The sequence below is a fragment of the Bubalus bubalis genome, chromosome 12 (genome assembly GCF_019923935.1).
Source record: "Bubalus bubalis isolate 160015118507 breed Murrah chromosome 12, NDDB_SH_1, whole genome shotgun sequence".
Lineage (NCBI taxonomy): Eukaryota > Metazoa > Chordata > Mammalia > Artiodactyla > Bovidae > Bubalus > Bubalus bubalis.
Window position 1 is genome coordinate 43549897 of NC_059168.1, and position 22208 is coordinate 43572104.

General features: G+C 40.7%; 2 protein-coding genes across 2 annotated transcripts; both read right to left on the reverse strand.

The window, feature by feature from the left end:
- Nucleotides 1-2941: 2941 nt before the first annotated feature.
- On the reverse strand, nt 2942-3564 carry LOC102404816 (anaphase-promoting complex subunit 13). Its single transcript, XM_044926693.2, has 2 exons — nt 3546-3564; nt 2942-3461 (listed from the first exon to the last, which is right to left on the reverse strand). Exons 1-2 carry the CDS (start codon nt 3562-3564, stop codon nt 3220-3222), a joined length of 261 nt encoding a protein of 86 aa, XP_044782628.2. The 3' UTR covers nt 2942-3219.
- Nucleotides 3565-9742: 6178 nt separating this feature from the next.
- Nucleotides 9743-20259, reverse strand: MRPL19 (mitochondrial ribosomal protein L19). The gene is made up of 6 exons (XM_006073860.4): nt 20099-20259; nt 19790-19907; nt 16416-16534; nt 16072-16206; nt 10164-10345; nt 9743-10067 (listed from the first exon to the last, which is right to left on the reverse strand). The coding sequence occupies exons 1-6, from the start codon at nt 20199-20201 to the stop codon at nt 9846-9848; spliced, it is 879 nt and encodes a 292-aa protein (XP_006073922.4). The 5' UTR covers nt 20202-20259; the 3' UTR covers nt 9743-9845.
- Nucleotides 20260-22208: the final 1949 nt, after the last annotated feature.

Below are 22208 nucleotides of genomic sequence, written 5' to 3' on the forward strand. Positions count from 1 at the left end.
CATCTAGTGATGTCCACGTGTAGAGTCTTCTCTTGTGTTGTTGGAAGAGGGTGTTTGCTATGACCAGTGCATTTTCTTGGCAAAGCTCTATTAGTCTTTGTCCTGCTTCATTCCATACTCCAAGGCCAAGTTTGCCTGTTACTCCAGGTGTTTCTTGACTTCCTACTTTTGCATTCCAGTCCCCTTATAATGAAAAGGACATCTTTTTTGGGTGTTCGTTCTAAAAGGTCTTGTAGGTCTTCATAGAACCGTTCAACTTCAGCTTCTTCAGCATTACTGGTTGGGGAATAGGCTTGGATTACTGTGATATTGAATGGTTTGCCTTGGAAACGAACAGAGATCATTCTGTCGTTTTTGAGATTGCATCCAAGTACTGCATTTCGGACTCTTTTGTTGACCATGATGGCTACTCCATTTCTTCTAAGGGATTCCTGCCTGCAGTAGTAGATATAATGGTCATCTGAGTTAAATTCACCCATTCCAGTCCATTTCAGTTCGCTGATTCCTAGAATGTCGACGTTCACTCTTGCCATCTCCTGTTTGACCACTTCCAATTTGCCTTGATTCATGGACCTGACATTCCAGGTTCCTATGCAATATTGCTCTTTACAGCATCGGACCTTGCTTCTATCACCAGTCACATCCACAACTGGGTATTGTTTTTGCTTTGGCTCCATCCCTTCATTCTTTGTGGATCTATTTCTCCACTGATCTTCAGTAGCATATTGGGCACCTACTGACCTGGGGAGTTCCTCTTTCAGTATCCTATCATTTTGCCTTTTCATACTGTTCATGGGGTTCTCAAGGCAAGAATACTGAAGTGGTTTGCCATTCCCTTCTCCAGTGGACCACATTGTGTCAGACCTCTCCACCATGCCCGCCCGTCTTGGGTGGCCCCACAGGACGTGACTTAGTTTCATTGAGTTAGACAAGGCTGTGGTCCTAGTGTGATGAGATTGACTAGTTTTCTGTGAGTATGGTTTCAGTGTGTCTGCCCTCTGATGCCCTCTTGGAACACCTACCGTCTTACTTGGGTTTCCCTTACCTTGGACATGGGGTATCTCTTCAGGGCTGCTCCAGCAAAGCTCAGCTGCTGCTCCTTACCTTGGACGAGGGGTATCCCCTACTGACCTTGAACGTGGAATAGCTCCTCTAGGCCCTCTGGCGCCCGCACGGCCACCACTCCTTGGACATGGGGTTGCTCCTCCTGGCCGCTGCCCCTGACCTCGGGTGGGGGTAGCTACTCTCGGCTGCTCCTGCGCTGCCACAGCCTGGCACTCTCGGCCACCACTCCTGACCTCAGACGTGGGGTAGCTCCTCTCAGCCACCACCCCTCGGTCATGGGGTCCTCCTGGCTTCTGCCCCTGACCTCGGACGTGGGGTAGCTCCTCTCTGCCGTGCTCTGAATACACAGAAGAACGGTTCAAAAATAATCTTCACGACCAAGATAATCACGATGGTGTGCTCATTCACCTAGAGCCAGACATCCTGGAATGTGAAGTTAAGTGAGCCTTAGAAAGCATCACTACGAACAAAGCTAGTGGAGGTGATGGAATTCCAGTTGAGCTATTTCAAATCCTGAAAGATGATGCTGTGAAAGTGCTGCACTCAATGTGCCAGCACATTTGGAAAACTCAGCAGTGGCCATAGGACTGGAAAAGGTCAGTTTTCATTCCAATCCCAAAGAAAGGCAATGCCAAAGAATGCTCAAACTACCACACAGTTGCACTCATCTCACACACTAGTAAAGTAATGCTCAAAATTCTCCAAGCCAGGCTTCAGCAATATGTGAACCGTGTTCAAGCTGGTTTTAGAAAAGGCAGAGGAACCAGAGATCAAATTGCCAATATCCGCTGGATCATGGAAAAAGCAAGAGAGTTCCAGAAAAACATCTATTTCTGCTTTATTGACTATGCCAAAGCCTTTGACTGTGTGGATCACAATAAGCTGTGGAAAATTCTGAAAGAGATGGGAATACCAGACCACCTGACCTGCCTCTTGAGAAACCTATATGCAGGTCAGGAAGCAACAGTTAGAACCAGACATGGAATAACAGACTGGTTCCAAATAGGAAAGGAGTATGTCAAGACTGCATATTGTCACCCCACTTATTTAACTTATATACAGAGTACATCATGAGAAACGCTGGGCTGGAAGAAGCACAAGCTGGAATCAAGATTGCTGGGAGAAATATCAATAACCCCAGATATGCAGATGATACCACCCTTATGGCAGAAAGTGAAGAGGAACTAAAGAGCCTCTTGATGAAAGTGAAAGTGGAGAGTAAAAAATTTGGCTTAAAGCTCAACATTCAGAAAACGAAGATCATGGCATCTGGACCCATCACTTCATGGCAAATAGATGGGGAAACAGTGGAAACAGTGTCAGACTTTATTTGGGGGGGCTCCAAAATCACTGCAGATGGTGATTGCAGCCATGAAATTAAAAGACGCTTGCTCCTTGGAAGGAAAGTTATGACCAACCTAGATAGCATATTCAAAAGCAGAGACGTTACTTTGCCAACAAAGGTCCATCTAGTCAAGGCTATGGTTTTTCCAGTGGTCATGTATGGATGTGAGAGTTGGACTGTGAAGAAAGCTGAGCACTGAAGAATTGATGCTTTTGAACTGTGGTGTTGGAGAAGACTCTTGAGAGTCCCTTGAACTGCAAGGAGATCCAACCAGTCCATTCTGAAGGAGATCAGCCCTGGGATTTCTTTGGAGGGAATGATGCTAAAGCTGAAACTCCAGTACTTTGGCCACCTCATGGGAAAAGTTGACTCATTGGAAAAGACTCTGATGCTGGGAGGGATTGGGGGCAGGAGGAGAAGGGGACGACAGAGGATGAGATGGCTGGATGGCATCACCGACTCGATGGATGTGAGTTTGGGTGAACTCCGGGAATTGGTGATGGACAGGGAGGCCTGGTGTGCTACGATTCATGGGGTCACAAAGAGTTGGATGTGACTGAGCAACTGAACTGAAAAATGCTGATAATCATTTCAACACATGAAAGTAAAACTATTAAGCTATAACTTACATAGTAGTCAGTTATATCTCAAAAAATACTAGAAAAAATTTTAACAAAAACAAATGGTTGAAAAGCTTTATGGCATTTTTTTTTAAGGCAACTGTTTAATGAATCATGTTCAAACACAAGCTAGTTAATGAAGAACTTTAGGTTCAAAGGGCCAGATGTTCTTGAACAAGGATCCAGGTGTCAGTTTCCTATGGGAGGAACATTCTCACGGAGGTACTGGAAGGCCAAGTCGGTCCACTTCATCTCTTGTTCTTTAACAGATTCCATGGTGCCTCCTTTGTCCCGTTCAGGTTCACGAAGCTCATTCAGAGGTATTACAACATCCTCATGAGGCAGCTTGTCTTCTCGCCAAGCATCTTCAGTCAAATCCAAGATCCTTCCAATTCTCTGTACTTCACTGTTTATTCTCTTGCAGCTTTGATCTTGTCAGACCTCTGTATTGGAGCTTCATAAACTTGTAGTTACAAGAGCAAACCTGCAATGCCGTTTCCCTCGCTAAAAATGACCCTCTTGGACCACTACCATCCGTACAGGTGTGGGAGCCCGCCCCACAGCCTGGGCTTCCCACCAAGGTGGGCTATACCAAATGCGGAAGCAGGGAAGTCCAGGACCGCCACTTAAGTCCCTTTTCACCCTCCCGACGTGTGCTAAGGGAGGTAGTTATGAGGTGAGGTGAGGTGAACGACCTCGGCCGATAGGCTTGGCAGAAACCCGAACGTGCTTCTCTTCTACACTACCTAAGCCAGGGCGCGGGAAAATTTACCAGCACTGGCCCACCACGGCACTGGCCTCTGCTGGACCCTTTATGGCATTTTTATTTGCCCTTCCCTCACCCCTCCTTGATGTGGCAGCTGTCTTGGAAAAAAAAAAAAAACAGCTTTGTTCTCAGAGTGAAACTTCACTCCCTGTCTCTGGATGGTGCAGTTAGTTCAGTTCAGTGACTCAGTCGTGTCCAACTCCCCGCGACCCTAAGGACTACAGCACGCCAGGCTTCCCTGTCCATCACCAACTCCGGGAGTTTACTCAAACTCATGTCCATTGAGTCGGTGATGCCATCCAATCATCTCATCCTCTGTCGTCCCCTTCTCCTCCTGCCTTCAATCTTTCCCAGCATCAGGTCTTTTCAAATGAGTCAGCTCTTCGCATCAGGTGGCCTAGAGTATTGGAGTTTCAGCTTCAGCATCAGTCCTTCCAATGAACATTCAGGATTGATTTCATTTAGGATAGACTGGATGGTGCAAAGCAGACCTCATTCACTATTTATGTCTATACTCTAGCCTCTCAGGGGGTTTCTTGAAAACTGAAGCAAAGCACTCATTTCTGTTTTGCCTAACTTGAAACTCAGGCCAGAAACGCAGAAAGCATTGCCCTAAAACAGTATAAGGCAAGCCACGAATCCACAAGTGCCTGGGTCAAAAGATTACAACTGAGATATATCTAAGATCTATGATACAATAGACCATCTAAGGACTGGGAGAAAAAGCTGAGGGTAGGGAGTTACTTTGGACACTTAGGATATTCAGAAGTATATATAGGGAAATTTAGAAAGCCACACACATCCAGAATAAGAAACATGCTTTAAAAAGACTCCAAAGACCCTAAGTTTTCAACTCAGGCTAATTGTTAGGCTTAGTGCAAGCCCGGTTTATTGTTGAGGGAGTATATTAGAAAAGTGACAACCTGCAAAAACAGAGAGAGGTGTGTTTGTTTTAGCTCCTGACTTTTAAAAAAACCTATCAAAACACTATCTAAAAAAAGGTAAGAAACATTTCAGCGATCACACACAAGGAATATATTGTTTGTAAAAAATAATTTTAAGAATATCATTAAGCAAATGGACTACTATAGTCCAATAATCAAAATAAAGAAAGCCCTAGGGAAGGAGGGCAAATCTGATTTCCAGAATCACATTGGAATGTTTAAATGTCCAATTTTCAACAAAAATAATCAAAATACATTCAAAGACATGGGAATGCATGGCCATCCAAAGGAATAAATTAAACAGAACCAATCACTGCAGAAGCAGAGATATTGGAAATAATAGACAAAGACTTTAAATAACTGTCTTAGACATGCTCAAAGAGCTAAAGGAAAACACAGACCAAGAACAAAAGGAAATTTGAAAAGGGATATATGAACAAAATGAGATTAGCAATAAAGACATAGAAATCATAAAAGGAACCAAACAAATTCTAAGGATGGAAATTACAATAACTGACACCTTAAAAAAGTGCTAGAGGAGTTCAACAGCCAGTGTGAGCAGGCAGAAAAAATAAATCAACTAACTTAAAACTAGGATAATTACAATGATCATGCCTGTGGAGCAAAAAAAGAGTGACGTGAACACAGTCTACAAAATTAATGGGACCATCAAAAAGACCAATGTGCATTATGAATGTCCCAAAAGGATCAGAAAGAATATTTGAAGAAAGAATGGTCAAATACAGCCAACATTTGATGACAGATATGAATCTCCAAGTCCAAGAATCTCAATGAACTCCAAGCAGAATAAACTCAGAGGCCCACACCAAGACGTATTATAATCAAACTGGCAAAGACAAGGAGACAATCCTGAAAGCAGCAAAGGAGAAGCAACTCATTATCAAAATATCCTCAATAAATTTAACAGACAAATCTCATCAGAAATCAGATGCCAGGAGATATTTAACTTGCTGAGAGAAAAATACTGTGAACAAAAAATACTCTTATCTAGAAAAACTGACCTTCAAAAAGTAAAAATAAAGGCACTCCCATATAAACAAAACCTAAGACAGTTCATTACAACTAGACCTGTCCTACAAGAAAGGCTAAAGGGAGTACTTCAGGCAGAAATGAAAGGACTGTAGGCAGTAACTTGAATCTACATATAGTTTGTGATAAAGACCTCTAGTAAAGGTAAATACATGGGAAAATATAATAGCTATTATTGTTGTAATTTTGTTTGGTAACTCTGTTTTATCTCATACTTAAAAGAGACCCAGGTTTGATCCCTGGGTTGGGAAGATCCCCTGGAGAAGGAAATGGAAACCCACTCCAGTATTCTTGCCTGGGGAATCTCATGGACAGAGGAGCCTGGTGGGTTACAGTCCGTGGGGTTCCAAAGAGTCGGACACAACTGAGCGACTAACAGTTACATGACTTAAAAGAACAGTGCAACAAAATAATTATAAATATATTATCAGGCACACAATATATGAAGATGTAATTTGTGACATCAATAAAGGGAGAATAGGGCTTCATAGGACTAGAAATTTTGTCTGTTGTTGAACTCAAACTGATAATCCAAACTAGACTGTATAATGTTGACTATAATCCTCATAGTAACCACAAAGAAAATATTTAACAACAATATGCAAAAGTGAAATGAGAAGGGAATCATAATGGTTCACCACCAAAAAATCAACATAGAAGACAGTAATGAGAAACAAAAAATGTATAATACATAAAGACAACAAGTGGCAGTTCTTCCTTATACTAATTACTTTAAATGTAAATGAATTAAATAAACTCTCCAAACAGAAGGCAAATATCAGCAAAATGAATAAAATCAAATGATCCAACTATAGGCTAAGGACAATATGCTATATGCTGAGAGACTCACTTTAGCTCCAAAGACACAGATATATTGAAAGTGAAAGGACAGAAAAAGATATTCTATGTAAATAGTAAGCAAAGGAGAATTGAGGTGAGTATACTAGTATTAAGCAAAATAAGACTGTAAGCCAAAAATGGTTTTAAGAAACCAAAATGCATATTATATGTTGGTAAAAATTCATCAAGAAGATAAAACTTTACACAAACTAAACCTAATAGACATATAAAACTCTCCACCAAAAAACAGTAAAATATGTTTCTCAAGTGCACAAGGCATGTTGTCCGGACCATATGTTAGGCCATAGAACAACTTTTAGTGCATTTTAAAAGACTGCATGCAGAGGCTCCATGGAGGCTTAGTGGTGAAGAATCTGCCTGCCAATTCAGGAGACGCGGGTTCAGTCCCTGATCTGGGAAGATCCCACATGCTGCAGAGCAACTATACCCATGCACCACTATTGAACCTGTGCTCTAGAGCCCAGGAGGCACAACATGCTCCTTAGAGCTTGTGCTTTACAACATGATAAGCCACCACAATGAGAAGCCTGCACACTGCAACTAGACAGGAACCCTCACTCACTGCAACTACAGAAAACGCTCGTGCAGCAACAAAGATCCACCACAGCCAAAAGTTGAATAAATAAATAAAATTATTTTGTAAAATGTGACTGTTTATTCTATTTTTAGAAAAGACTGAAATCACACTAAGTATCTTCTCTGACCACAACGGAATGAAGAAATCAGTAACAAGTGGAAACTTCACTTGTGGCATATTAAATGTGGCAGTTAACATTCTTTAACAACCAATAGATCAAAGAAAGTATAAGGGAAACTTCAAAATATGATCCAGCAATAATACTCCAAGATATGTATATACCTGGAGTATATGTTTTTAAAATATTAAAAAAGAACAAAGACTGTATGATTCCACTTATAAGAATCAGAATAGGTAAATTCATAAAGTGAGTAGATTAGAACTTACCAGGAGCTGACACAGAGAGAGGAATTGGGAGTTATTACTTACTAGTTACAGTTCCTTTCTAGAGTGATGAAAAAGTTTTGAAGATAATGGTGATGGCCGCACAATATGAAAGTAATTAATGCCACTAAAGTTGCATATTTAAAAATGGTTAAAATGATAAATTTTGTTATAATCATTTTTAATATCAATTTTTATTATGGTAAAAATATATATATTACAATAAAAATTTATTAAGATCTGCTTTTTCTGGGGGAAAATTCAAAAGAATTTTAAAGAAGTTTTATAGAGTAAAAAACATGACTGGCTATGTTGTTATAAGCACATGTACTTATGAGCCAATCATACATTTGCACAGCTTTAGTCTCGAAATTTACCATTCATCTGCCCTTCTACCAACGCTGAAGTGTGTTTATCAAGGTAAGAAATGAACAAACTTTAATGGTTCTCTTCTGACAAGAGAAGAAAATGTAGGACATAGACTGTTAAAATTTTGAGAGGCTATCTCAGCAAGTAATCTAAATAAGTGAATGATGGTATATATGTTGCTTTCTGAAAATAGGTGGCTGTGTAACTTTTAGTGAAAGAGCAAGATAGCACTGAATGTTGAGAACCCCAAGGACTAATATCTGAAAATTTCTTCAAAAGAAATCTATTACTGGGGAAAGTGGCTAAATAGGTTAATTTGTCAAATAAAGTATTCAAATAACCACCAAAGTATACCACAGGGAAAAGAAAACCTACAAGGAAGGAGAAAACAGGACAAGACACAAATAGTAGAAAATGTCGAGAAACATATGGATGAGATATAAAACCACAAGAAGAACAGGACAAGAAACAAGCAGAACAAAATTTTAAAAGCTGAAAAAACATGAATGGACTGGCAGACTTAAGAAAGGCAAATCAAGCCAGCAGTGGAGAAAGATGAGAACCAATCCAGTTAACCTCGATTGTTAGTCGGCAGATCAGCAACTAGGGGGTCAAGGACAGCGACTAAACTAGCGAGAACCTGATGAAACTATCTGGAAGTTTCAAACAGGGTATCCCTTTCCCAACTCCCCACAACTGCTTGTCTGGCCCTCCTCCACATCAGTTAATGTTAGGAGGTTTCTCTAGAGAAGCTAGAACAGTTTTCAGGACTGCAGGCACTTGTGTGTGGGGGAGAGGATGGACAGGATGGCCATAAAAATATAGCATGCCAGAAATCTCATTCTTTTTCTTCAATATGGGTAAGGGTAGAAAGACCCTTAGCCTCCAGGAAGGAGACTGGAAACCTTTACTTTGGAGACTGACCAAAGGAAGATACTCATGTGGAGTATCCTTTTGTAAACTCTCATGGAAGCTGAAGCAACTATGATCCAAAGAACTTCATTATGCTCTCCCTGCAATAATGACACTGTTGGGACTTCCCTAGTGGTCCAGTGGTTAAGAATCCACCTTCCAATGCAGGGGACACTGGATCAAACCAGGGTTCAATCCCTGGTTGGGGAACCAAGATCCCACATGCCAAAGAGCAACTAAGCCCTCGCGCCACAACTAGAGAGCCCACGCACAGCAACAAGAAAAGTCAGCGTGCTCAAGCAGAGAAGCCCTCTCATGCTCTGACACCCAGCACAACAAAAAAGGCAATCTTGTCCTTTTACACCTGCGAACAGATTTTTCAAAAGTAAATGTACTGTTTAAGAATGTACGTTATGTAATAAACTAAAAGAAATGCAAGGGAATGATTAACACAAAGTTGGGATACTGCCTAATGTGGGAGAGGGGATGGATGCAATTACACACGAGTCTTCCTAGATTCTACTAAATGCTCTATTTCCTAACCTCCTTTGATATTATAAATGTTTTACTTTTTAATCTGGTGGTGGGTATATGAATGCTCATTTTATTATTACTCTTTCAATCATACACTTTTTTGTATTTATTTCACAAATTCAAAAAATCATCCTACCGACTTCCTTGTTCAGATTCCAAGCTCAATGAAGAGCATTCCAGTAACAGTTTGATGCTATTATAGCTTTGCCTCCATTAAAAGAATGGACATCAGACCACTTGGCATGCACATTTTTCTTTTACAATAATAAACGGGTGTGATGATTTTTTAAATAAAATTCATAAAAGAATGCTTAATTGATTTAATGACTATGTCTTTATATATGAGATTAAATTGGTTTCTAAATAAATCCTCTGAGAGTCAGTATATCCTCTGCCAGTAACCAAACCCATTCTCAGATCAGGAATTTTTCGATGCTTCAATTTCATTCCATATTGCAGCTTCAATCTTTGATGTGTCATATTCCCTCATCATATCAAACTCAAGCCATGGCTGACTCCACTTCTGGGCTTCTTTCATTTGCTCTTCGGTTAAACAAAGGTCAAATCTGATCCCTTTAACATTAAATTTTGGACGTTCCCAGCGTTTGGACCAGGGTTTTGGCTTCATTTTTACTTTTAGCTAAGGAAGATATAAGAAAAGGAACAAATTAGGCTGATAATTGCCAAGAAAAGTTATTCTTGAACTTCCAGTTCCAAATGTACATACAGTTTATACCTGATTAATAGGAACTTCTTGCCTAGGTTCTTGTGCTACTGGCTTCATGTTCATATCAAAAGTGCTGTATTCAGGAAGGGCATCTCGCAAGTATAGCAAACTATCGTCCAGCCGTTTCTCTAATTTGACAACTTGGATCTCCTGGATTCGAGGATTATAAAGTTCAAAGCAAATCTCAACACCTAAAAAGAGAAAACATATTCTTACAATCTAAATTCAGATTCCTGCATACACCTCATACTACAATAAAGACTATTTCATGAAGGAATTAGTTCAGGGTTTTTGCATGTAGGAAATGTGATATAAATTTGTAACCTTTAAAATGAAGATTATTGAAAGAAATAAAAATAAATCCACTAGATTAAAAAAATGAGAAAACCTGAGTTAGAATGATAAAGTCTAAAGAAAAATGTCTTCTATAAATATAATGAGCCATTTATCTCTTTGATTTTGGCAGTATTAGTTGGAAATTTGAATAAATTCTTCACTCATGTTCTTGTTTATTTCCCAATTACTTTAATAAAATTGGATCTTCTACATTTAAAGCAACAGAATTAATGATTCAAAAGAGTAAGTACAATTTTTAAGTTCTAATTTTGATTAAGAAGTCCTCGTAAGATGGCCTAGGTTTGTAAATATTCTGTGCCCTCTATAGGAGGAACAGCTTTGAGTGTTTCCAAGATGCTGATATAAAAGGTTAATATATATAATCTGTATCAGGAACATTTAAAGGGAAGTGTGTATTCTGACCCAAGAGAAATATAGATAGTAAAACACAGGATCAACATTAACATCTAGTGTTAATACCAGGATTTAATCAAGTTTCACTCTACATCTATTCTGTTATAGGCACTGATTTAGGAGCTGTGCCTACAGCAAAATCAAAATAGGTAAAACCCTTCTCTTCTCATAAAGCTTATGTTCTAGTTCAGTTCAGTCACTGCTCAGTCATGTCCGGCTCTTTGTGACCCCATGAACCGCAGCACGCCAGGCCTCCCTATCCATCACCAACTGCCAGAGTCTAGCCAAACCCATGTCCATTGAGTCAGTAGATGATGGCAAACAATAAATAAAAAAACCAGCAAGGTAATTTCATATTAGTGAACACAATACAGGGATTATATGGTGACTGAGAAAGGGGCAACTTTATTTATCCTGAACCATGCAGCTTGTGGGATCTTAGTTCCCCACCAGGGATTGACAGCAAAGCATCAAGTACTAACCAGTGGACCACCAGGGAATTCCCAGGAGCAACTTTAAATAGTATCGTCAGGAAAAGTTTCTTTGAAAAGATAGCATTTCAACTGATACTACAAAGGACCAAGAATGCTCCAGGCAGAAAGAACAGCAAATACAAAGGCTCTGGGGTCTTAACAAACCTACCATGTTGGAAAAACCAGAAAAAGGTCCATTTGGCTAAAGTATAGTAACTTGGTGGATCAGGAAGGTAAGCCAAGGCTACTGCACAGCTGCAGGCAGGAGATGATGGTGGCAAGGACAAGAGTGGTAGCAATGGAGGTGGAGACACAGACAAAGCTGGGATAAAGTTTCTGGAGATTATGCCATGAAAACTTGCTGACTGGATGTGTGAAAATAAGTAACTAAAAAAGCTCCTAAGTTTTGGGTTTAAGTAAATGGGTATGGAGTAATACAACTTATGGAAATAGAAAGGAAAAAACAAAAAACAAACCTGTGAAAAGAACACATTATGAAGGAAATGGAGTTCTGTTTTGAACTTGCTTTAACAAGATACCCAAATGGAGATGTCAAACAGGTATGTGAGTATCTGGAATAAGGAAAGGGTCAGTCATCAACGTAAATCTGGGAATTAATACCACATGAATGGTATTTAAAGCCAAGGGACTAGGAAGAATCATCAAAGTAGGAAGTATCAATGTGGAAGGTACAAGCAGGTCACAGTCAAAATGTTAATGGTAGAAAATGGCAAGACAGAGCTAATACTTTTGAGAATTCTGTGTCAAGTGCTTTACATACAACATGAAAATTAACTGACCACAACCCAGGGAGGTAGATCTGATGGACAGAGTACCTGAAAAACTATGGATGGAGGTAGTGACCAAAACTATCTCAAAGAAATAAAAAAGACAAAATGGTTGTCTGACCAGGCTTTACAACTATTTGAGAAAAGAAGAGAAGCAAAAGGCAAAACAGAAAGGGAACTCAGTGCAGAGTTCCACAGAATAGCAAGGAGAGATAAGAAAGCCTTCTTAAGTGAACAACGCAAAGAAATAGACGAAAACAATAGGATGGGAACGACTAGGGTGCCGGGGAAAACATTTCATACAAAAACGGGCACAACAAAGGACAGAAATGGCAAGGACCATAAGGGAAGCAGAAGAGATTAAGAAGAGGTGGCAAGGATTCACAGAATAACTGTACAAAAAGATCTTCATGACCCAGATAACCATGATGGTGTAGTCACTCACCTCGAGCCTGACATCCTGGAGTGTGAAGCCAAGTGGGCCTTAGGAAGCATTATGATGAACAAAGCTAGTGGAGGTGATGGAACCCCAGCTGAGCTATTGCAAATCTTAAGAGATGTTGCTGTTAAAGTGCTGCGTTCAATACCCCAGCAAATTTCGAAAACTCAGCAATGGATACAGGACTGGAAAAGGGCAATTTTCATTCCAATTCCAAAGAAAGGCAGTGTCAAAGGATGTTCAAACTACTGTACAACTGTGCTCATTTCACATGCTAGCAAGGTAATGCTCAAAATCCTTCAAGCTAGGCTTCAACAGTACCTGAACCGAGAACCTCCAGATGTACAAGCTGGATTTAGAAAAGGCAGAGGAACCAGAGATTAAATTGCCAACATCCACTGGATCATAGAAAAAAGCAAGAGAATCCCAGGAAAACATCTACTTCTGCTTCACTGACTATGCTAAAGCCTTTGATTGTGTGGATCACAATAAACTGTGGAAAATTCTGAAAGAGATGGGAATACCAGACCACCTGACCTTCCTCCTAAGAAACCTGTATGCAGTTTAAGAAGCAACAGTTAGAACCAGACATAGAACAATGAACTGGTTCCAAATTGGGAAAGGAGTACGTCACAGCTGTATATTGTTATCCTGCTTATTTAACTTATATGCAGAGTACATCATGTAAAATGCCAGGCTGGGTGAAACACAAGCTGGAATCAAGACTGCTGGAAGAAATATCAACAACCTCAGATATGCAGATGACACCATCCTCATGACTGAAATCGAAGAGGAACTAAAGAGCCTCTTGAGAATGAAAGAGGAGAGTGAAATAGCTGACTTCAAACTCACCATTTGGGACTTCCCTGGTGGTCCAGGAGGGTTTCCCATGTGGCTCAGTGGTAAATAATCTGCCTGCAATGCAAGAGACCCAGGTTTGATCCCTGGGTCAGGAAGATCCCTTGGATGGGGGCACAGCAACCCACTCCAGTATTCTTGCCTGGAGAATCCCATGGACAGAGGAGCCTAATGGGCTACAGTTCATAGGGTTGCAAAGACATGACTGAAGCTACTCAGCATGCATGCCTGGTGGTCGAGTGGCTAAGACGGAACTCCCAAAGAAGGGGGCCCCAGTTTGATCCCCGGTCAGGGAGCTAGATTCCACATGCCACAACTAAGACCCAGTGCAGCCAAATGAATAAAATAAATTGAAAAAAAAACAAAAAACAAAAAACACCTCAACATTCAAACAATTAAGATCATGGTGACCAGTCTCATCACTTCATGATAAATAGATGGGGAAAAAATGGAAACAGTGGCAGATTTCATTTTCTTGGGCTCCAAAATCACCGTGGACAGTGACTGCAGTCATGAAGTTAGATGCTTGCTCCTTGGAAGGAAAACTATGACAAATCTAGAAAGCCTATTAAAAAGCAGAGATAGCACTTTGCTGGCAAAGGTCCATATACTAAAAGCTATGGTTTTTCCAGTAGTCATGTACGGATGTGTGAGTTGGACCATAAAGAAGGCTGAGCGCTGAAGAATTGATGCTTTCAGACTGTGGTGCTGGAGAAGACTCTTGAAAGTCCCTTGGACAGCAAGGAGATCAAACCAGTCAATCCTAAAGGAAATCAACCCTGTATATTCATTGGAAGGACTGATGCTGAATCTGAAGCTCCGATATTTTGGCCACCTGATGGGAAGAGCTGACTCACTGAAAAAGACCCTGATGCTGGAAAAGATTGAGGGCAGAAGGGCGTGCCAGAGACAGATGGTTGGATGGCATCACTGACTCATGGACATGAGTTTGAGTAAACTCCCAGAGATAGTGAGGGACAGGGAAGCCTGGCATGCCGCAGTCCATGGGGTCGCAAAGAGGCAGACACGACTTAGCGACTGAACAACAAACTACTGGGAGATAGAAGCTGTTATCGCAATTAAAAAAAAAAAAATCTACTGAGGTCTATCACACCTTTGCTCGTGTCTTTCTATGATAAGATTTCTCCAAATACACAACGTGATTAGAGGCACAAGTTTCTGTGATCATTTCTGCTGAGGTCCTACATGCACAGCACCATAGGATAAGGGAGACATAAACCATTTTCATATGTTCAGTTTCTTTCAACATAGTACTTCACTGCTGGGGACCATGAAGCATACAACTTTAAGTATGAAAAGTTTACTGTTCTTACCGGTTTTTTTTGGCCTTTTATTTCTTTAAAAAAAATCTTTTTTAGTTTTATTCATGTTTATTTTATTGAAGTATAGTTGCTGTACAACGTTATGGAAGTTACATGTGTATATAAAGTCATTCACAATTTTTAAAAGTTACACTCCATTTATAGTTACGGTACAGTGTTGCTGTTGTTGCTCAGTTGCTAAGTTGTGTCCGATTCTTTGCGGCCCCAGGCGCTGCAGCATGCCAGGCTTCCCTGTCCTTCACCATTTCCCGGAGTTTGCTCAAACCAGTACAATATCAACCATACTTCCCGTGTTGTACAACATATCTTGTAGCTTATTTTATACACAGTAGTTTGTACTTCTTAAATCTGCCACCCCTATATTGCCCCTCCCCTTTTTCTCCCCACTAGCTACCACTGGTTTGTTCTCTGTATCTGTGAGTTTGCTTCTTTTTTGTTATATTCACTAGCTGTAGTTTTTAGATTTCACATAGAAATGATAACTTGTCCTTCTCTATCTGACTTATTTCACTTAGTGAAATAGGACTTCCCTGATGGTTCAGACAATAAAGAATCTGCCTGCAAGGCAGGAGACCCGGGTTCAATTCCTGGGTTGGGAAGATTCTTTGGAGGAGAAAATGGCAACCCACTTCAGTATTCTGGCCTGGGGAATTCCATGGACAGAGGAGCTTGGAGGGCTGCAGTCCAGGGGGTCACAAAGAGTCAGACAAGACTGAGGGATGAACACTTTTACACTTTCAATATTCTCCAAGTCCATCCATGTTCCTGCCATTTTAATTCATAATTTTTCTAGAATTTTACCACACATTCCCCTATCTTATTGGCATATCAAAAATAATTTTGCCTTAAAAAAAATTCCTCCAGTTCTTATTAACTGTGGCGACTGTTGTAATATAAAGCAACATGGGGGCCATTCATTTCAGGAGAAAGTAACGTATAAGGACGTTATTATGTTTATCTTAATGTTTTCAAGGGTTATTTGGTCCAAAAATAAATGTCCCTGCACTGTTTTATAGTCACTTGTCTCATCTTTCGATGTTGCTATGATTTGGAAAGTCCACTTCTAATGGTTGTTGTCTCTGTAACAAAAGAAGCCTTTGGAAGCAACCTCGGTTCTCAAACGTTTTTAGGCCACAGGCTCCATGTCATCCCTCAGAGTTCTCTTTCACTTTCAGGTTCCAGATGTCTTATTCCAGAATGAAGAAAACAGAAAAGACTCCTGAGATAACATTTTCCAGAAAATGAAAATCATGAAATGAAACCTACCTTGTCCTTCAATAGTATTCCTAAGGATAAAAGTAGCTCCAAGTCCTTTTCCCGATCTCTGGATGCAAATCCCCAGAAACTGGCTGGTTTTTCCATTGGCATATGGGTCAGCAGTAGTAACACGAAGAATGCTTCCTACAAATTCAATGGAGAAGTGAACTTTTACATGAGATGCCGAGTCGAACAACAGTATTTCCACATAACTCCAAAACTTCCAAAATATATTAATATAATATTAGAAATAAGTACCTCATATGGGCAAAACCTGTTTGAAAAACAATTTCATGTATCATGAAAACTAACCCTCCTACCACTAATGATAAAAGCATCCAGCTCTTACTGACCAACGTAGAACTCTGGAATGTGGAGTATTTTTCTCCTTTCTAACATATCTTTTCTTTCTATTTGAAATTTCAGAGGATTTGTTCTTCCCCTTGGAGGAATGAATTCAGGACTCAAGAACCTATGAAAAATATAAAGTAAAATAAATTAAAAGCAAACTTAAAGACCATTAAAATAGAAACCATTGTTTTACCAAAAAAAGTAAAAGATTAGGATGCTGACATGTTTTATTCTTTCTTCTCTAAATAAGAAAAGTCCACCTTATTTCTATAATTGTTGTCAATTCTCATGAAAACAGCTAACAATTCCTGAGTACTCACCAAGCATTGTTAAGTTTTATTAAACATGATTTTGGTGTCATCATCCCCTTTTCACAGATGAAGAAAATGAAGCTTGGAGACAGTAAATAACAGATTTATTATTAAATTAGCTATAAATATATCATTAAATGTAGGCATGTCTGTCAAATTCCAAAGTCTATAACCTATAGGCTTCATGTTGAGTTGTACATGTTATAGTAAATTATGTTGGAAAAGATATAAACATATAAATCATCAACTGCAAACTAACTTTAAAAATAATCTCCCTATTCTCAAACTGATTTTAAACTAATTATAAAATATTTAATCTATAGAAGAGTATAAATGACATTACAATGACCATACCTGTCCCTGTCACCCATCTCAAGAAATAAATTATCAATACAGTTGAAGCTCCAGTGTACCCCTCCCTACCCCCACAGTTAATTTTGTTGTTGTTGTGTGTTAGTTGCTAAATTGTGTGTGATTCTTCAGTGACCCCATGGACTTGTAGCCCACCAGGCTCCTCTGTCCATGGGATTTCCCAGGCAAGAATACTGGAGTAGGTCGCCATTTCCTTCTCCAGGGGATCTTCCCAACCGAGGTATTGAACCCAGATCTTCTGCCATTTCCTTCTCCAAGGGATCTTCCTGACCCAGGGATCAAAACTGTGTCTCCTGCATTGGCAGGTGGATTCTTTACCACTGATTCACCAGGGAAGCTCCACAGTTAATTACTATGGGATAATTAATTTGGTGATGATTATTCCTAAGAATTTCTTCCTTTTCCTCCGTTTCCTACTTTAAAATGCTTCAAACTTACCAAAAAAATGAAATACAATTAACACTCATATATACTTCATGTAATTTCACCAACTACCAACATTTTGCCAGATTTGCTTTATATATAATTTTTTCCTGAACCATTTGAAAATGTCAAATAGTAAGGCATATCGTCCTTCAATACTTTAGAAGGCTTCCACTAAGATAAGAATTTTCTTACATTTATCACAATACCTTTATGACACCTAAGAACTTCACCATTAATTCAATAGTATAATCTAACATAGTTCATATTTAAATATGCCTAATTGGTCCTGGAAAAGGTCTTTTATAGCTCCTGTTGCCCGTTTCAAACTATAATCAAGCTTCACACATTATATCTGGTTTTTATTGTCTTAAACTAGTACTCTTCCCATATCCACAATTTGTAATGATTTTTTTCTTTGAAGAGTCAAAGCCTATCGCATTATAGACCACTGCTGGATTCTGGATTTGTTTATTGTTTCCACATGCCTAGACTGAGGTTAAATATTTTGGTAAAAATATTACTGAGGTGATGATGTGATCTTCTTATTCTATCACATCGGGAGACACATAATGTCAGCTTGTACCACTATTTGGAAAACCAGATTTGATTGCTCTGTGAAAGTCGAGAATTTCCCCTGTACATTTTTTAAACTTTACATATGTATGAATGTATGGGCAATATAAAAAATGCTACAATATTTGTCGATTCTTCTGCAGGTCGCTTTTTCACACATCGTATTTGTGAAGTTCATCCATGTTAACTCTATTTATGTTCCATTGCTGTATAATAGTGCATTACGTGAATGTATTTGCCCATTCACCTCCTGAAGGATATCTAGGCTACTTCTAAATTTTTATTACAAATATTACTTTTGTGTTCATTTTTGTCTCCTTGTACATATTACATGTCTCTCAGTACATATGACTTTCCTTAAATTGTATACTATCTGGGTGGAAAGGTACAACCTCAAATTTACTAAATCTTGTCAAATTATTTATCAAAGTAGTTATTCCCATTTAACTGAATTATATTAAGTGTTGCCATTTAAGAGAAATATTCCTTTTCTACCTTAAAAAAAAGTACAGAGAAATATTTTCTGAGTCTCTCGGTTCCATGAATTCAAGTTTATTTCAACTTACAATCACAGGATATTTAAAACGTTAAACACAAATACACACACAGAGATACTCCAATCGACAATATAGAACTCTTTCATATAGCCTGTGGGTGTTGGTCGCTCAGTCCTGTCTGACTTTTTGCCACCCCCATGGACTGTAGCCCACCATGCTCCTTTGTCCATGGAATTCTCCAGGCAAGAATACTGGAGTGGGTTGCCATTTCCTTCACCAGGGGATCTTCCCAACCGAGGTATTGAACCCGGATCTTCTGCATTGCAGGCAGATGCTTTACCATCTGAGCTACTAGCGGATCCCTTCATATAGCTTAAATCACACCAATTTCCGCCCCCTAATATTTGCTTTTTAATAAAGTTGTTATACAAGTTTAGAGAAACATTTTCTGCAAATCCTAGATCATCTAAATTTACATGTACTCCAAAGTTACCACTGTACACTTAAGTGAACCAGGTTTTTAGAAAATATTTATTTTTAATTAATTGTTTGGCCCTGCTGGGTCTTAATCGCTGTAGGCGGGATATTCCATCTTGCAGCCTGTGGATCTTTAGTTGCCACATGTGGGATCTAGTTCCCAGACCAGGGATCCGAACCAGGCCCTCCACATTGGGCGCACCCAGTCTTAGCCATTGGACCACCAGGGAAGTCCCTTAACCAGGATTTTAAGCACACTGTTTTGAAGAGCAAATTTCAGGCACAAATTAGCGGAAATTTCTACCACGGTATCGCTTTTGCAGGGACACTAAAATACGCTAAGTTGGGAAACTACAACAGGCTGTTTGGGCCAATCCATTTCTACTTAGGGAAGTAAGATCCGTTCCTTAACATTAACAGGTAAAATACGACGTACTTCACAGAAAAACTCTTGGTACAGGCCAAAGAGCTTCCAGTTTGGGGAATCTCTACTTGAAGTTCTGATCTAGTATGACTGCAGAAAGTGCTGGCTTGGGAGAGCCAGGAAGACAAACCTGAGCTCGGTGTGCTTCCCAGATTCATGAATTCTGCACACAAACTCTTATCCTGGGAGTTCCAGATCCTAGAATAAGACCCGCTTCAGACTTCGGAACCAACTATAGGTTTGAGAACGCACAGACCCCAAAACGCAAGAATAGCTTCCAGGTCGGGTGGCCTCACCTGCTTTCCCGGCGTTGGGGGCCGCGCTTGTCCACTATAACTGGTTTCGGCGGTGGCTGGAACACGCCAGGCTCAGAAGGTCCAGTGATTTGCCGCCGGCCCGGCCCCGCCAGGACCCCTGCAGGGGCACACCACAGAGGTCAAGACTGCTTCCCGCAGCCCAGAGCCCCTGAAACCTCGCACTCTCCCCCCAACGCCCGGTCCCACGAGAGGCTCCTCTGAGGTCGCCCGTGACTTCCAGGCTCGCTTCTCCCCTAGCCTGACCTGAAGCTCCTTCTGCCCCCGGCTAGCAAGCTCCGCTGCACTTACGGCTGGCGACAGAGGTTGACACAGGGAGTAGAGCCCTGGCGGATCGAAAGCTCGGGCCCAGACCCTTTGCAGCCTGGCAGCCCCTTGCGATAGAGGTCGCCATGCTTGAGCTCTCTGTTGAGACTACAACTCCCAGTGATCAGTGCGACAAGGAAGCGGCCGCCTACGGCCAGATGGCAGCTTCTACGGGACAAAATAGTCAAGTCTTTCTCTAACCACCAGAGCCCCATGCTGCACAAGGGCCTGACTATCTTAGGGAAAGTGCACTGTATTTCTCTGCAAGAAAATCCAACCAGTCCATGCTAAAGGAAATCAGTCCTGAATATTCATTGGAATTCATTGGAAGGACTGATGTTGAAGCTGAAACTCCAATACTTTGGCCACCTAATGCTAAGAGCTGAAAAGACCCTGAAACTAGGAAAGATTGAAGGCGGAAGGAGAAGGGGACGACAGAGAATGAGATGGTTGGATGGCATCACCGACTCAATGGACATGAGTTTGAGTAAACTCCGGGAGTTGGTGATGAACAGGGAGGTCTGGCGTGCTGAAGTCCATGGGGTCGCAAAGAGTCGGACAGGACTGAGCGACTAAATTGAACTGAACTATATTTCTCTAGTTTTCCATAATGTGCCAAGTTATATCCGTCCACCCGGGTGTTCTCTCAGCCTAGAAAGCTTTCCTTCCTCTTGAATCCTCAATTATTTATCTTCAATTTCTCAGGCAAGACTTCAGCTTGTCAAAATTCTCATTATAGATTCTCATTGTTCCATTAGCAACTCTGATGTCATTTACAATTTTAATTATTAATTTAATTTTTAATTACTTGTGTATTTATTGGATTAGATTCTAACTCCACCCTTATACTGCAGGCTCCTGAGGGTGTGAAGGTTGTCTTTTTCTCACCATTTTCTCTCAGCATCTAGCTGGTCCTCACTCTTTGTTGAATGCAAAGAAAAGAAAATAGTTGTTGACAGAAGGAGTGGCACAAGTCTGAGACTACAGAGAGCATTACTTCCCTAAGGAGCTAAACTTGAGTTTGGACTGGACAATTGTAGATAGTCATAATATTACCCTGAAAACTGGGTGCACCTTGAGGCAGGAGGTAGATGGTTCCCCCCAGGGTAAAGCGGTTAGAGATTCACTCCCCTTAGACTGAAACTCTAAGAGTAGCAGGACAATCATGGACGGAAGAGCCTGGTAGGCTGCAATCCATGGGGTTGCTAGGGGTCGGGCATGACTGAGCGACTTCACTTTCACCTTTCACTTTCATGCATTGGAGAAGGAAATGGCAACCCACTCCAGTGTTCTTGCCTGGAGAATCCCAGGGACGGGGGAGCCTGGTGGGCTGCCGTCTATGGGGTTGCACAGAGTCGGACACAACTGAAGCGACTTAGCAACAGCAGCAGCGGCAAGGGAGAAGAGGAGAAGGAAATGGCAACCCACTCCAGTATTCTTGCCTAGAGAATCCCGTGGACAGAGGAGCCTGGTGGGCTACTGTCCATAGGGTCGCACAGACAGTCGGGACACGATGGAAGCGACTTAGCATGCATGCATGCATTGGAGAAGGAAATGGCAACCCACTCCAATATTTTTGTCTGGAGAATCCCAGGGATAGAGGAGCCTGGTGGGCTGCCATCTATGGGGTCGCACAGAGTTGGACCAGCCTAAAGTGATTTAGCAGCAGTAGCAAGGGAGAAGTCTGGGCCCTGCCTGGATCACATATTTCTCATTCTCAGCCAGTAGAGAATTCTCTTTTACAACCACACATGCACAGAAAAGGCTCCTTGGAGGCCACAAGGGTGTTAAGTCAAGGGATGTTCCCTACTGAGATGCATTTTTAGTAAAATTCATCTTTGCTAAAAGATGCATGCATACTCATGGGACGATCCTGAGACATACCAAATATGAACTGTGAACCAGGCAAATCAAAATGATCGGCCAAAGGAAACCCAGAAGAAATACCCCATAAAAGTAATTCAAACTGCCAGAGGGCGCAACCCAGACACTTTCCCTCTGAATGTGTCCTTGTGCCTATACACACGTACTGAACTCTTTTCTCCTAAATAAATAGTTTACTTGCTTCACTACTTTCCTTTTATGCAAAGCTGAA

What these genes read in the sequence shown, in the direction of transcription:
- MRPL19 (XM_006073860.4), bottom strand. Translation starts at nt 20,201, where the DNA reads ATGGCGACCTCTATCGCAAGGGGCTGCCAGGCTGCAAAGGGTCTGGGC. An exon ending in CATTCCAGAGTTCTACGTTG is followed by an intron (nt 16,207 to 16,415) that starts GTCAGTAAGAGC and finishes TTGAATTTGTAG; the next exon opens with GAAGCATTCTTCGTGTTACT. An exon ending in GAATACTATTGAAGGACAAG is followed by an intron (nt 10,346 to 16,071) that starts GTAGGTTTCATT and finishes TTCTCTTTTTAG; the next exon opens with GTGTTGAGATTTGCTTTGAA.